The sequence below is a fragment of the Schistocerca serialis genome, chromosome 1 (assembly GCF_023864345.2).
Source record: "Schistocerca serialis cubense isolate TAMUIC-IGC-003099 chromosome 1, iqSchSeri2.2, whole genome shotgun sequence".
In the NCBI taxonomy this organism is placed as follows: Eukaryota; Metazoa; Arthropoda; class Insecta; order Orthoptera; family Acrididae; genus Schistocerca; species Schistocerca serialis.
This window is the reverse complement of record NC_064638.1, coordinates 1,286,197,638-1,286,213,784: the sequence shown is the minus strand read 5'-3', so window position 1 is coordinate 1,286,213,784 and position 16,147 is coordinate 1,286,197,638. Positions and strand designations below refer to the sequence as shown.

The following is a 16,147-nucleotide window of genomic DNA, read 5'->3' as shown; positions in this document are numbered from 1 at the left end:
CTTTTATGATTCTTGAACGAAGTGTTAGCTATGATTAAGTCATGCTCTGTGCAAAAATTGATAAAATATGAAAAAAATTCATGACACAAAAGATCACAAAAATCAAACAATAAAGCATGAGTAGTTCTTTAAGCAAGAAAAACTGGTTCATTTGCTATCATAGAACATTAAAGGGCAATCTCCCAAAACAACATGTGATAATGGCTACCAACCATGCACAAAGAAAAATCTCACTCAGATGTGCGCAAAACACAGGGGCTTTTTTTAATATGACAACTGAATGTTAAAACTGTAAGCACTGCTCATTATCAGTTACACAATTTATTCAGGAATCTAGTCATGTTCATAAATCTCTGTGCCCTCATGCCCCACACTCACAAAATTATAGAGAACAAAGAAAACACTGCTAAAAATTCCAAAAATCACAAAATTGTTCTCAGTTTCTGCCTACGCAATGTGCCTGGAATCTACATCTACATTGATACTCCGCAAGCCACCCAACGGTGTGTGGCGGAGGGCACTTTACGTGCCACTGTCATTACCTCCCTTTCCTGTTCCAGTCGCGTATGGTTCGCGGGAAGAACGACTGTCTGAAAGCCTCCGTGCGCGCTCTAATCTCTCTAATTTTACATTCGTGATCTCCTCGGGAGGTATAAGTAGGGGGAAGCAATATATTCGATACCTCATCCAGAAACGCACCCTCTCGAAACCTGGACAGCAAGCTACACCGCGATGCAGAGCGCCTCTCTTGCAGAGTCTGCCACTTGAGTTTATTAAACATCTCCGTAACGCTATCATGGTTACCAAATAACCCGGTGACGAAACGCGCCGCTCTTCTTTGGATCTTTTCTATCTCCTCCGTCAACCCGACCTGGTACGGATCCCACACTGATGAGCAATACTCAAGTATAGGTCGAACGAGTGTTTTGTAAGCCACCTCCTTTGTTGATGGACTACATTTTCTAAGCACTCTCCCAATTAATCTCAACCTGGTACCCGCCTTACCAACAATTAATTTTATATGATCATTCCACTTCAAATCGTTCCGTACGCATACTCCCAGATATTTTACAGAAGTAACTGCTACCAGTGTTTGTTCCGCTATCATATAATCATACAATAAAGGATCCTTCTTTCTATGTATTCGCAATACATTACATTTGTCTATGTTAAGGGTCAGTTGCCACTCCCTGCACCAAGTGTCTATCCGCTGCAGATCTTCCTGTATTTCGCTACAATTTTCTAATGCAGCAACTTCTCTGTATACTACAGCATCATCCGCGAAAAGCCGCATGGAACTTCCGACACTATCTACTAAGTCATTTATATATATTGCGAAAAGCAATGGTCCCATAACACTCCCCTGTGGCACGCCAGAGGTTACTTTAACGTCTGTAGACGTCTCTCCATTGATAACAACATGCTGTGTTCTGTTTGCTAAAAACTCTTCAATCCAGCCACACAGCTGGTCTGATATTCCGTAGGCTCTTACTTTGTTTATCAGGCGACAGTGCGGAACTGTATCGAATGCCTTCCGGAAGTCAAGAAAAATAGCATCTACCTGGGAGCCTGTATCTAATATTTTCTGGGTCTCATGAACAAATAAGGCGAGTTGGGTCTCACACGATTGCTGTTTCCGGAATCCATGTTGATTCCTACATAGTAGATTCTGGGTTTCCAGAAATGACATGATACGCGAGCAAAAAACATGTTCTACAATTCTACAAGAGATCGACGTAAGAGATATAGGTCTATAGTTTTGCGCATCTGCTCGAAGACCCTTCTTGAAGACTGGGACTATCTGTGCTCTTTTCCAATCATTTGGAACCCTCCGTTCCTCTAGAGACTTGCGGTACACGGCTGTTAGAAGGGGGGCAAGTTCTTTCGCGTACTCTGTGTAGAATCGAATTGGTATCCCGTCAGGTCCAGTGGACTTTCCTCTATTGAGTGATTCCAGTTGCTTTTCTATTCCTTGGACACTTATTTCGATGTCAGCCATTTTTTCGTTTGTGCGAGGATTTAGAGAAGGAACTGCAGTGCGGTCTTCCTCTGTGAAACAGCTTTGGAAAAAGGTGTTTAGTATTTCAGCTTTACGTGTGTCATCCTCTGTTTCAGTGCCATCATCATCCCGTAGTGTCTGGATATGCTGTTTCGAGCCACTTACTGATTTAACGTAAGACCAGAACTTCCTAGGATTTTCTGTCAAGTCGGTACATAGAATTTTACTTTCGAATTCAATGAACGTTTCACGCATAGCCCTCCTTATTATGCCCTCCTAATTATGTAATTGCTGAAACCTAAGAAATGAATTAAGGACTCAGTTAAACTGAAAGTTACACATTCACAAAATTACAGCACTAAGGGCTAAACTAGATGTTACCTCTTTGATGATTTCCAGCTGAGTGAGGCTGCTTGCTAGTCACCCACACTGTGGACTGGAAGCTGGCACACAGACAGTATGCATATGCCACCTGTGCCAACTTAACAAAAGTGACAGATCATCACTTGCCAGTGTCTAACCCAGAAAAGTTCCCCTTTGCTACACACAAAAGCTGGCTTAGTTGTCCCTACACTCAGTGAAAGTTACCCTAAGTCGAAATACAGACAACAGACATGCTTCCAGGCAGACAATCAGAGGGATGGAACAAGGAAATCATAGAGTGACAATGCAGATACGTGACGATTGCTTTTCTATATCAAATTAAACTCTTAATATGTATCTAGGTAATGCAGAAAATGATTTACATATGAAATAAAATTCAGATATGGTAATTTAATATTGAAGTATCACTGTGGCTGCCAGCATATTATCCAGCTGATCATCTTTCCCTCAGTTTGAATTTATAGGAGCACAGAAACATAAGTGGCGCTGTTCAGAAACTTAAAAGTGGGTAGCAACCCTGAAAGTCAATGAACCAACATAATGTAGAAGCTTCACTACCACATTCTACATAGCCACTGTCTGACACAAAGGAGCACTCCTTTCATGCTTCTGTGCCACCCAGGACTGGAGCAACTGCATCACATTCTCTGTCAGAGTTTCAACTACCTCCCAAAGTGCCCTAAAATGAGGAATATTCTCCTCACTATCCTCCCCACCTCTCCCCCATTGGTATTCTGCCACCAACAGAACCTCGAATATCTTTATACATCAATTTTTCACTCCTGCTCCCAACCCCTTGCTTCATGGCTCATATCCCTGAAATAGACCTAGATGAGAGAACTTTCTCATACATCTTACGACTACCGCACACCCCAGTTCTGTCACAGGCATCTCCTACCCCATTGAAGGCAGGGCTACCTGCAAAAGCAGCAGTGTGCTCTAGAAATTAAGCTGTAACCATTGTGCTGATTTCTGTGTGTACATGGGCTGACTGTGTGCGTGAATGGCCACCACCGAACTGTGGTGGTCAAGAGACAGCTGGACTACCCAGTTGCTGAACATGCTGCCCAGCATGATGTGCTTACAGCTTATTCCATCTGGCTTCTTCATGCCAAAACTAGCTTTTCTGAACTGCACAATTAGGTACTCTCCTTACAATATATCCTTTGTTCCAAGGGCATCCATATGATAGTTTGTAGGGGGGGGGGGGGGGGGGGGGAGTCCTAGATCTTGCGGATATGGGTATTTTTAATACACCCTAAGATAGAAAAATATGCACCATGAAGGAATTATCCAAATAGGACAGAAATCAATAGGTATGATGTACATGTCCAGACAAAAAAATAATTGCGATGTCAGAAAAATTGGACTGTTTATTCAAGAGAAAGAACTTCACAAACTCAGCAAGCCAATAACCTGTTGGGCCACCTGTGGTCCTTTTGTAAGCTGTTATTTGGCTTCGTGTTGATTGATGTTCAACTTCCTTCTGAGGGAGATCATGCCAAATTCTGTCCAATTTGTGCATCCTGAGATTTTTCATTTGGGAAGAGATCCAGTGACCTTGCTGGCCAAGATAAGATTTGGCATAATATCCCTTGGGAAGACATCAAACAACTCTGTCAATCAATGGGAAGCTAAATAACTACTTCCATAAGAGTCACAGGTGGACCAGTGAGTTATTAATATGCTCAATTTGTGAACCTAATTTTTCTGAAATTGTAATCGTCTGTTTGTCTGTATATGTACACATCCACAGATTTCCGTCCAATTCAGATAATTTCTTCATGGTGTTTTTTTAAAACCATTTTATTGAAAAAAAATCTGACTGCAATATATTTTTTTTCCTTTTCCAGAGAGTGGGGGGAGGGGGCAGGATGTCCCCCCCCCCCCCCCTCCAATGTTCCCAGGTATGGGTGCTCTTGCTTTGTTCCCATAACCTTCTTGCCTCAACCTCCATTAGCCCTGTCCTCTACTTGCCTGTCCCCTTCCCAGCTCCCTTTCCAGGACATTAGTCCCTTCACTTCCTTTCTCTCTACTCTCCCTTCTGCTCTTATCCCCTTTCTGGGCCCCAAACCACATCGCTGCACCCTGCCACAGGCAGCACACAATCTTCCTCCACCACTACAGGGTTATCCCTCCCCCTCCCCATACCTTGCCTCCTCCTTAAACCACCACCCACTGCAGGAGATTGCTGTTCACCTGAGATGCAATCAGGCCCTGCCTGGAGACAGTTACCAGGTATGTATGAGTTATGCTTGTGTGAATTTATTTATTTATTTAGTCTTTCAAATACTACATGTATAGAATGTATACAAGGATATTGGACATGGTTAGGCCTTTACAAGATAAAATACAGTTTGTATTGCATTCCTAAGGACTGGATATTGAAGTAATTTAGCAAAGGATCATATATACAACAAACATTAGATGCAACATACAAAGTAGAATATTCATAATGCATCCTTATTTTTGTTGCTTGGTTTCTAGGTACTCTGTCAGACTGTAAAAGCATGGATCAATTAAATATGCCTTTTGTTTGTGTGTTTTCTATTTTGGAAGAAAGACTTTATCTTAAAATGTTAAGATCTTAGACCAATCCTTCTCATTGTGCTTATTTGTGACTCAGTGTCTTCTCTATGTGGTGAGTAAGCAATCTACGCTTTCCCTATTATTGTTGTTATTCCATCCTACACTTCTCATTGTTTGATTTTATTGTAAATTTCTGGAAGATGCATAGCAGAGTATCCTTCTAATGGCATCATATGACGAGGTTTGCTGATATTCGATTCACTTGACTTTAGCATGACTGTAGATAAGATAATCTGCAAATCAGGAGTTCAGTCTTATATTCACTATCCTTATGGAAGCTGTGTTTTTGGCAGTTCCAAAACATTTTTATATTTAGTTCAGAAAATTAGTGTTTGTAATTTTATGGCCAGCTGGAGTGGCCGGGCGGTTCTAGGCGCTCCAGTCTGGAACCGAGCAACCGCTATGGTCGCAGGTTTGAATCCTGCCTCAGGCATGGATGTGTGTGATGTCTTTAGGTTAGTTAGGTTTAATTAGTTATAAGTTCTAGGTGACTGATGACCTCAGAAGTTAAGTCGCATAGTGCTCAGAGCCATTTTTGTAATTTTATGAATTATAAAAAACAGTCATGGGATTTCTTCCTTTAAGTATTTTAGAGATCACATTTTCACCATGTATGAGGAAGAAATGCACAATTCACACAAGCATGTAGCAACTGAAGTCAGTTTTCTTTGCATAGGCTGAAGCAGAATTCACATACTCTGACTTCAAAATAATATTTATTGCATAGTGACAAAACGAAGATCTGTAACAAAATTTTGTCCTGAGTATATTTTTGGTTGAAAATGGGCATCAAAGAATGTCAGTTTAGAAACACAGTAATCCCGTGGATGACAAGAATTTTTATTCAAGATGGTAAAGAAGCACTGTCCAATTAGTGATGTCGGTTGAATGTTGGGCTACAATGGTCAAGGTGGAGTGGTTGTTTACAAGAGTAGGGGTACAGTATTTTTTTTTTCAACTTTATTCTTCATTGTATGGTTTCTGGCTTGCCAATCATTACATTGCAACAATTAGAGAAAATGACGTGTAAAACTTGTACGAATACTTAGTAATAACACAGAAATAAGAGTACATTTTTTATTAAACTTTTAAAGATGCATTCTGCCTTTAAGATTACACTCTGTTCTCTTATCCCACACTACATTTCTCTATAGTTTTTTGTTCACAGGAAAATGAATCTACTAATCCCTAAATGTTTGTAGATGCAGGGAGGTTACTTTGAGCATCTTCTTGGAAGACAACAGTCATAACCAAACTCAGCACTCACAACATCTCAGTTAAGGATGTGGGGAAAAATGAAGAACAAACATTAACAGTCACATTTGATCTCAACGTTCAGTCCAGATAAGAACATTATGATCTCATACTGTACTTTATTGCCGCCAGTTCATGATCATGTGGTTACCATTGCTGTCTCTAGATCAGGGAGACTCTGCTTCGGTTCCTGGCTTCGTGGGAGATTTTGTCTTTTTTGGATCTGAGCATTGTGTTCTCTTCATCATAATTTCATCATCATTGTTGTGTAAGTCACTAAAGTGCATCAAATAAACAGACCTGCATTAGGCAGCTGAACAACCCAAGGTGGGGTCTCCCAGCCAATATTTCCATACAGGCATTTTATTTCATTGTGCCTCTTTTTCATGTATTCCTTGTATTATGTCCATCAAATCCTATGAACTTAGTTATAATGCACCATTTACCTAACAAAGAATTTAGAAAATACATAATTCATGCAAATTTGGGGTAATGATCTCCCATTATAAAAAAATTCATCTAGAAAATAATTTGGTAACTGCGTTTGGAAGATGAATCATTGTGTTGAATACAGTGGTGGTGATCTTTCTTTTCAAATGAATGGTATGTTGCACTGAGTGAGGTGGGGACACTGTTTTAAGATAAGTCAATAAATTGATCTACTTATTGTAGCTATTTTGAGACCTGTTTTGGAAACAACTGAGAGCATGAAACTTTGGTCCAGCTGATTTCATCTTAGTTAAGCAACATAGTATTAGGCAAGGAAATGATAAAAAATAATATAAAAATGAATGTACTATTGCCTGTTATAGAATGTGCCTTAAAATTATGATTTCGTTTTTTTTACAATGCACCAATTCACTACTGCCTATAGTACGACTAGAAGACAATGTGATGTTGGACACTGTTATATCTATTTATTAAAGTATAAATTATCAATATATGCTTGTCTTTTGTGAGTTAAAAGTGAATAAATACAGCTACAATACCCAATATATAATCAGTTGGAATACTGGATACACTGAAGGTGAAAAATATGTCCTCCTTCAAAATCTTACTTCCTTATTATCAGAGCTATTCATCACTGTCATTCTTTCAAGTCCACCTGATAACATTACAGTTGACAGTTCATGATAATGTATATATGAAGGATCATTTTTTAAGCTTAGGGAGTCTTATAAGCTAATTTATCTTATTGTGTAAAGGATTAGTAGAAACAAATAAAGTGATACAGTCATGAACTATTCTCACTGCAGTCTACAGAAAACATGGTGCTGTGTAGGACTGTTCTGTGTGCAGTGCTTATTACTCTGCCCACAGTTTACCAAGCTTTTCCATACCATAAATCAATTAAGGAGGCATCATGTGGATATGATGTAAGTATATTTGCCTCTTTCAGAAATGCTTAATTGCTATTTTTATTGGTCTACGTTTTAATGCCTGCACTCTGAGAGAAAATCTGGTACATATAGTTGGATTTATGTAGCTGGTACTAGTGTGACAAAGGATCTATATTGCCTGCTCAAAACTGAACTTATTTACCTGTTTTAAAGTACATAGTGAACATAATGTAGGAGTAATGGTAATGATTCACTGAAAAGTAGAGATGTGCCAGATGAGTACACAGTCTTGGGACTGCAATTCTGCAGATAGACTAGACTGAGAGGTTATGTCAGGTGGAGTGGGAGAGTGGAGAAAGTAGGCAGGAAGTTGAAAAGAGCATTGGGGATTAGATTAGATTAATTATTCATTCATTCCATAGGCCCATAAAAGAGGGAATCCTCCTGGGTGTGGAACATGTCAGATAAACACATTACAAAAATGTAAATAGAAAAACTTGAGTTTCATTAATTTGCTTTATTTGCAATTAATTATCAGCAATTAATTTGCTGAGTTGCTCCTCAGTCAATAAACAGTAAAATTATGTACATGAATTGAATTTAAACTTCTAATGTTTACAGGTTTAATACTTACATCTGCTTTCATTAAATCCATAATTCAGACATTTGCTAGCTTCTTGGCTATTACAACCAAGTATTGTCAAAAATTAAAGTAAATTATTCATTTCAGTGATCCTCAGTTAAGATCAGTCAGATTATGTACAAGATTTAAAATTAAACTTCCACTATTTACAGACTTAAGACTTACATCTGCTTTCCATACATCCATCATTCACACAGTAGATAGTTACTTGGCTGTTACAACTGCTGTAGAAATATGGAGTGCAACAACTCAAGCCAACCTAAGTACATTATTAATAATACAGAAAAAAGTTATCAGAATTATTTGTGGTGCCAAACCTCGAGAATCATGTCGGAATCTGTTCCCACAATTAGGTGTGCTTACCATTATAGGTGTATACATATTGCATGTGAAAACAATAAATCCAAATTTCAACTGTGACCTGCACCAGTACGATACAAGGCAAAAGTTCAGATACCATGTAAATAGCCACAGAACAGCTTTATACGAAAAAAAATGCACTTCATGCTGGGCTGAAGCTAGCCAATGCCAACCTCCCTACTAACAAATTAAAAGATCAGATAAAAAGAATTCTAATTGAAAACCCTTTTTATTCCCTAGACGAGTATTACATCTGTATGAAAAGTGCTTCATAAGTATGTCAAGCTCATAGTTTCAAGTAACCTACAACTAATACAATGTTGATAAAAACAAAATTTGTAATATTGTGATTGTATACTACCAAATGTAAAATCCATCAAAATGTAAAATCCATCAAAATGTAAAATTTATTAATACAAACAAATCTTTAGTTTGTAATTTATAAACTGACGCATTCAGAAGAATGATCTGTATGATGTCCTGAAACTGTATAAGAGTATAAGAGTCTTTATTAGCCATTCAGTATTTTCTTATACAATGGGCTTCATCAATGAGTTCAATTACAGTATATTCTTATAACAATGTATATATAACTCCTATGAATGTTAGTGTAGTACAATAGCACACATTTAATATATTGTTAATTTTACAATAAAAAAGAAAACATTATACAAATTTATATTAAGTGGGGAGTATTCATGTTGATGACATTATGTCATTATCATATACATGTTGATAACACTATGTCATTATCCTAAGATATTGATACAAATATAGAGCACTCGAAATAGGTCTATTATGCCTATATGTTAGATATTGTGTTTCCAAATTTAGGCCCTACTACAGGCACAGGTACCTTTCTCTATGTTAAAACAGCAAATCTGTCATATTACAATCTTTATATTCATCAACTGAGTAAAATGCTTTGCCTTTGAGCCATTGACCCAATGTTGTCTTAAATTTATTTTTAGATACTGTTTGTACAATTTTAGGGAGCGTGTTAAACAGTTCGAGGCCTACATATTTATAACTATTATGTATCTTGGACAGTCTAGAGTATGGCAGATCAATTGTGTGGTTTTGTCTTGTATTATGGGTGTGGACAAATGACCTAAGGGGATATCGAGCTATGTTTTCTTTTACGTGTAATAAGCAATAATAGATGTACAAACAAGGAACTGTCATGATGTTAAGTTTTTTTAAATGTTCCCTGCATGTATCCCTAGGAGATAAACCTACTATACATCAGGGTGTCCTGTTCCATTCTGTAGTGTTTTAATTTCATGATCAAAGTACTATGAGATACAGTGTCAAATGCTTTACTCAGGTCTAGGAGAGCAGCACAAGAGATTAATTTATTTTCAAAGCCATCATATATATCACTAACAATATTTTCAACCGCTTTAACTGTGAATAGTTTAGACCTGAATCCATACTGTGAGTTACTTAACAAGTTATTCCTCTCAAAATAGTGATTCATTTGTTGGTGAACACAGTCTTCGATTATTTTAGATATTATTGGGATTAATGAGGTAGGGCGATAGTGGATTTGATGTATCTCCTTTCTTAAATATGGGAATGGTTACTGCTATTTTCAAACAGTCAGGGAAAATCCCTTGCTGTAATATACGGTTAATGAGAGTGGTTAGAGGGGACAAAAGATCACTTGATATCTTCTTTATGACAAAGTTTGACAGACCATAGAAGTCCTCTGCTCTGGAACTACTTAGTTTGCCTTTTTTCTAGGGATTGTATTTGATTATTCGATGTTGAATAAATATTATTATTATTATTATTATTATTATTAACCAAGTATTGTCAAAAATTAAAGTATAATAAATTGTCATTAAAATGGTCTACTGCACTTGAGAAAGTCATGGATGGAATAGGAGTTGGCCACCAAAAAATCTTTTAAATTATATTTAAATTGTGCCTTGTCTGAAACGTAACTCTTAATGGTTGCTGGTAACTTATTGAAAATATGTGTTGCTGAACACTGGACTCCTTTCTGGGCAAGAGTAAGTGATTTTAAATCTTTATGTATATTTTTTCTTATTCCTAGCATTGATATTCTGTACTAAACAGTTAGTTGGAAAAAGAGATGTATTATTTACAACAAACTTCATTAAGGAATAAATATACTGATAAGCTGTGGTTAATATGCCCAGTTCTTTGAATAGGTTTCGACATGATGTTCTTGGATTTACACTACTCATTACTCTTATTATACGCTTCTGTACTCTAAAAAGTTTTTCCCTGTATATGGAGTTACCCCAAAATATCATACCATATGACATAATGGAGTGAAAATAAGCAAAATATGCAAGGCTTTTTTTATATTTTATCCTCTATGTCTGACATCATTCGCATTGCAAACACAAACTTGTTTAGGCGCTTTAGCAGTTCGTTAGTATGTTGCTCCTAACTGAATTTATTATCAAGTTGTAATCCCAAGAATTTTACACTCTCAACTTCTCCTCTTTCCATGTCATCATATTTTATACACACACCAGAAGGAAATCTCTTGGAAGTTCTGAACTGCATATAGTGGGTCTTTTCAAAGTTTAATGACAATGAATTAGTTATGAACCACTTATTAATGTCAGTAAAAATTTGATTAACTGCTATTGCAATGTTCAAATCATCTGCAAATAAGACAAACTTGGCATCTGGTAATGTAACAGATGACAGGTCATTAATATACACAAGAAACAGTAGTGGACCTAGTATGGAACACCACATGTAATTTCTTCCCAGTCAGATGATGTCTGATTGCCTACCGCTGAAGTGTTACGTAATGACACCCTTTGTTTTCTACTAGTAACATATGACTGAAAACACTTTGCAGCACTACTAGTGACACCACAATATTTTAATTTGCTTAAAATAATGCTGTGATTCACACAGTCAAACGCCTTTGACAGGTCACAGAATATGCCAGTTGCCTCTAATTTGTTGTCCAATTAATTAAGGACATTTTTGCTGTAAGTATAAATAGCTTTCTCAATATCAGAACCCTTAAGAAACCCAAACTGTTACTTTGACAGTATGTTATTTTCACTAAGGTGCTTAAGTAGATGCTTGAACATAACCTTTTCAAAGATTTTTGAAAAAGCTGGCAAAAGTGAGGTCAGTCGGAAATTTGATGGCATTTCTTTGTCCCCCTTCTTGTGAAGAGGTATAACTTCAGCATATTTAAGCCAGTCCAGGAATGTTCCTGTGACAAGTAACTGATTACACAAATACCTTAAGATATGTCTAAGCTCACATGAACACTCTTTTATTAACTTATTTGATATGTTACCATAACCACTAGAATGCTTTGATTTCAAGGACGTTATGATGGATTCTATTTCTTTGGGTGAAGGATGGCTGTGCGCTCTGAGGGTGATAGCAGGTGTGCGAGGTAGGAATGTGTGGGGATAGGCACACACAGGTGCACATGACAGGAATGCATCACACCAGCACTCGTGAGTTAGTGCAGTGCACGATGATGATGATGATGTGGAGGAGATGACTGGAAGGAGGCGGCAGAGCAGAGGAGCAGGAGACTGTGATAAAGAGGCTATGGGTGCAGGATGTGGGACAGAGTGAAAATGGGTGTGGGACAGGGGGGTAGCTGAGATTGAGCTCATGAGAGTTATAGGAATAATTCCAGATGTGTGTTACTATATTTTTTACCAACAGTTTCGATCAACATGAAAGTGTTACAGAAATGCTTCGTGAATTAAGTGGAAATGACAGGATGATGCTCTTTTTCTACAACACTATTGGGAAACTTGTTTAATTTTACTGTAAATTTCTGGAAAATACATGAGTAGGCTATCCTTCTAATGGGATCATGTATTGTGGTTTATTGCTATTCAATTCCCACAATTTTAAAATGACTGTGGATTGGATAATCAGCAAGTCATTAATGCAATCTTACATTCACTATACTTATTGAAAGAGTGTTTTAGACAGTTCCAAAACATGTTTGTATTAAACTCGTGAAAGCTAGTTCTTGTAATTTTATAAATTATTAAAAAAAAAAATCATGGGATTTCTTCCCTGAAGCAGTTTAAAATTCACGTTTCCACTATTTATGAGGAATACATACACAATTCACTCAAGTATGTAGCAACTCAAGCCACTTCTCTTTACACAGACTGAAGCAGAATTCACATAGCACTCCAACTTCAAAACGTGGTTTCTTGCAAGCTAGCAAAGCCAAGATCTTTAACAAAATTTTGGCATGAACATATTTTTGGTTGAAAATGGACATCAAAGAACGGCAGTTTAGCAGCACTGTAATGACACGGATGACAGAAATCTTTATTGAAGATGGTAAAATAGCACTGCCCAATTGGTGATGTTGGTTGAGTGTTGAGGTAGAATGATCAATGTGGAGTTCTTGCTTCCGAGAGTAGGGATATTTGTTTTCATTTTTTAATTTTATTCTGCATTGTGAGGTATCTGGCCTGTCAATCATTATGCAGCAATTACAGAAAACGTTGTACAAAACTTGTAGAAGTGCTTAATACTAATCTAGAAATAAGAGTACAACTTTAAAAAGAGTTTTAAATATGTATTTTGCCTTTAAGCATACAGCCTGTTCTCTTACAAAACACTACACTCCTCCATTTTTTTTTTGTTCAGATGAGCACTATAATCCTAGTCTCCAAATGTTTGTAGGTGCAGGGAGGTCACTTTGAGCATCTTCTCTGAAGACAACTTGTGTTTTGTGAAAGACATACTATCACTGATACTGTATGCAGAATATTTTAGCAGGTTGCTGACATATTGCATTGGGGTACTTGTACTGCCTTTTTTATGTATGACAAGTAATTTTTAGTTATTTAAATACTAAAGATTTTTGAAATATCTACACCCATAGGTTTTGTGTGTATTTTGTCCTGTAACACTGCTGAGTGAGGTGGTGCAGTACTTAGCATACTTGACTTGCTTTTGGGAGGATAATGGTTCAAATCTCTATTCAGCTGTCAAGATTTAAGTTTTCCATGATTTCTCTAAAGAACTTTGAGCAAGTGCTGGGATGATGTCTTTGAAGACAATCTTTCATAATCCAAACTTGTGCTGTGCTTGTAATGACCACACTGTTGATGGGGTGTTAAACCCTGTATCTACCTTCCTTTTGTAACAGATAATTTTTGTGTCCATGATGATCTAGTGGGTAGAATGCTAGACTATGGCTCTTGCGGTCCTCAGTTCTGTCCCGCGGCATTTCCTTGTTCAGAGTCCCTCTAGGATGGTCCCAAATCCACTCACTGTACTAACAGATTGAACACTAGGGATATTTCTTGCCAGTAAAAGGCAGCTGGGACAATGGACACACTATCCTCGACTTCATAGTCCCATAGAGAACAAAAGGCTACACGCTACCTACTGTCCGGTCAGAAACCTGTTCACAGGTTGAGTGCCACATTCTTTACTTTACTATTAACAGAAAGTTTTGGCTTAACTGATCGTCACTCTTGATGAATATTTCTTACTTGTCTAATGAGTATTTGTTACATTCAGTCTTAAAAATACTGCACTTGTGGTTATAGGGTACATATATATAGCAGTATTATTGGATGTAACAGAACGAAGATCATATGCTCCTACACAGAGAATCAAACCCTCATCACTGAACATTCTAATCCAGCACTCTGCACATTGCAGCACTATTATCTGTATTGAATGAAGGTACATGCCATCACAGTGTTATCCAGTTGCCATTCTTTAACATTCATTTTGAACATATAATGAGCAAGACATTGCACTGTCAACTCTGGATGTGCATATTTTTCTTCATCTCGCCACCTGTTCCTCTAACTAAGTATTCTTTTGCAGGTGTCAGAATCATGTTATAAAAATGATCTAGTTTCTCAATAAATTGCATACATGTCACCATACATTGTTTCTCTGAATACACTAGTGAAAATATGAAAAGAACAGCCTGAAGAAAGTGTCTGAGGTAATGTTTTACTCACATCTTATTGAAGATTTGCACAGTATGTAATGACAATCACAAGGTCATATTCCTAATGATTGTAACAATAATGGATAACAATTTAGTATCTGCTATACCTACTGCTATCAATCTGTATATTGAGCAAGCAGTAAAGGAAAGATAAGAAAAATTTGGAGTAGGTATTAAAGTCCATGGAGAAGAAATAAAAACGTTGAGGTTCGCCGATGACATTGTAATTCTGTCAGAGACAGCAAAGGACTTGGAAGAGCAGCTGAACGGAATGGACAGTGTCTTGAAAGGAGGATATAAGATAAACATCAACAAAAGCAAAACGAGGATAATGGAATGTAGTCGAATTAAGTCGGGTGGTGCTGAGGGAATTAGATTAGGAAATGAGACACTTAAAGTAGTAAAGGAGTTTTGCTATTTGGGGAGCAAAATAACTGATGATGGTTGAAGTAGATAGGATATAAAATGTAGACTGACAATGGCGAGGAATGCATTTCTGAAGAAGAGAAATTTGTTAACATCGAGTGTAGATTTAAGTGTCAGGAAGTCATTTCTGAAAGTATTTGTATGGAGTGTAGCCATGTACGGAAATGAAACATGGACGATAAATAGTTTGGACAAGAAGAGAATAGAAGCTTTTGAAATGTGGTGCTACAGAAGAATGCTGAAGATTAGGTGGGTAGATCACATAACTAGTCAGGAGGTATTGAATAGAATTGGGGAGAAGAGGAGTTTGTGGCCCAACTTGACACGAACCAGGGACTGGTTGGTAGGACATGTTGTGAGGCATCAAGGGATCACAAATTTAGCATTGGAGGGCAGCGTGGAGGGTAAAAATCGTAGAGATAGACCAAGAGATGAATACACAAAGCAGATTCAGAAGGATGTAGGTTGCAGTAGGTACTGGGAGATGAAGAAGCTTGCACAGGATAGAGTAGCATGGAGAGCTGCATCAAACCAGTCTCAGGACTGAAGACAACAACAACAACAACAACAACAACAACAACAACAACAACATACCTACTTGTAGCTACAACACAGCCTTGCAACAGTGCATAGGGATATATATGATGTGATCAAAAAGCAACAAGAAATTTTTAATTTTGTGAGCTTTTATACATCCAATTTCCAAAACCTTTTTTTTATCTTGTTGGTAGATATGTTCCTCATGTGTGTGTGTATTTTTAGCTGTTTTTAATATTTGTTTATTGTTGACACCCAAAAAGGTTGTATCTGTTTTTGAGTGCTCAGTGAATTTTTACTTTCAAAAAAGATGGCTCCAGGAACCTGTATTAAATATTGCATGAAGAATGAAATAGGGTGCAACACCACATTCAAAACGTTGACTGTGACTTATGGCACATCTTCTCTGAGTAGTACAAGAGTTTACGAGTGATGTAAATGTTTCAAAGAGGGTCAAGAAGATGTTGAAGATGAAGACCACCCTGGGCGGCACCCTAACAAATCAATTACTGATGACAACGTGGAATTGTCCTCAAGTACATTGCCCTTGTATAGACCCTCTATATACTCCTTCCACCTTTCTGCTTTCCCTTCTTTGCTTAGAACTGAGTTTCCATCTGAGCTCTTGATATTCATACAAGTGTTTCTCT

The 16,147-nt window shown here is 37.4% G+C and overlaps 1 protein-coding gene and 1 long non-coding RNA gene across 3 annotated transcripts in view; one reads left to right on the top strand and one right to left on the bottom strand.

Annotated features, from left to right (window-relative positions):
• Positions 1 to 16,147, bottom strand: part of LOC126419687 (uncharacterized) — a 181,863-nt gene that overhangs the window by 144,072 nt on the left and 21,644 nt on the right. The gene's annotated exons all lie outside the window — the stretch shown is intronic.
• The window catches only part of LOC126419664 (lysosomal alpha-mannosidase-like), a 247,851-nt gene continuing 239,198 nt past the window's right edge, over positions 7,495 to 16,147 (top strand). The window contains exon 1 of the mRNA XM_050086854.1: positions 7,495 to 7,602. Within this exon, the coding sequence (XP_049942811.1) occupies positions 7,495 to 7,602 (108 nt within the window). The remainder of the gene's footprint in view (positions 7,603 to 16,147) is intronic.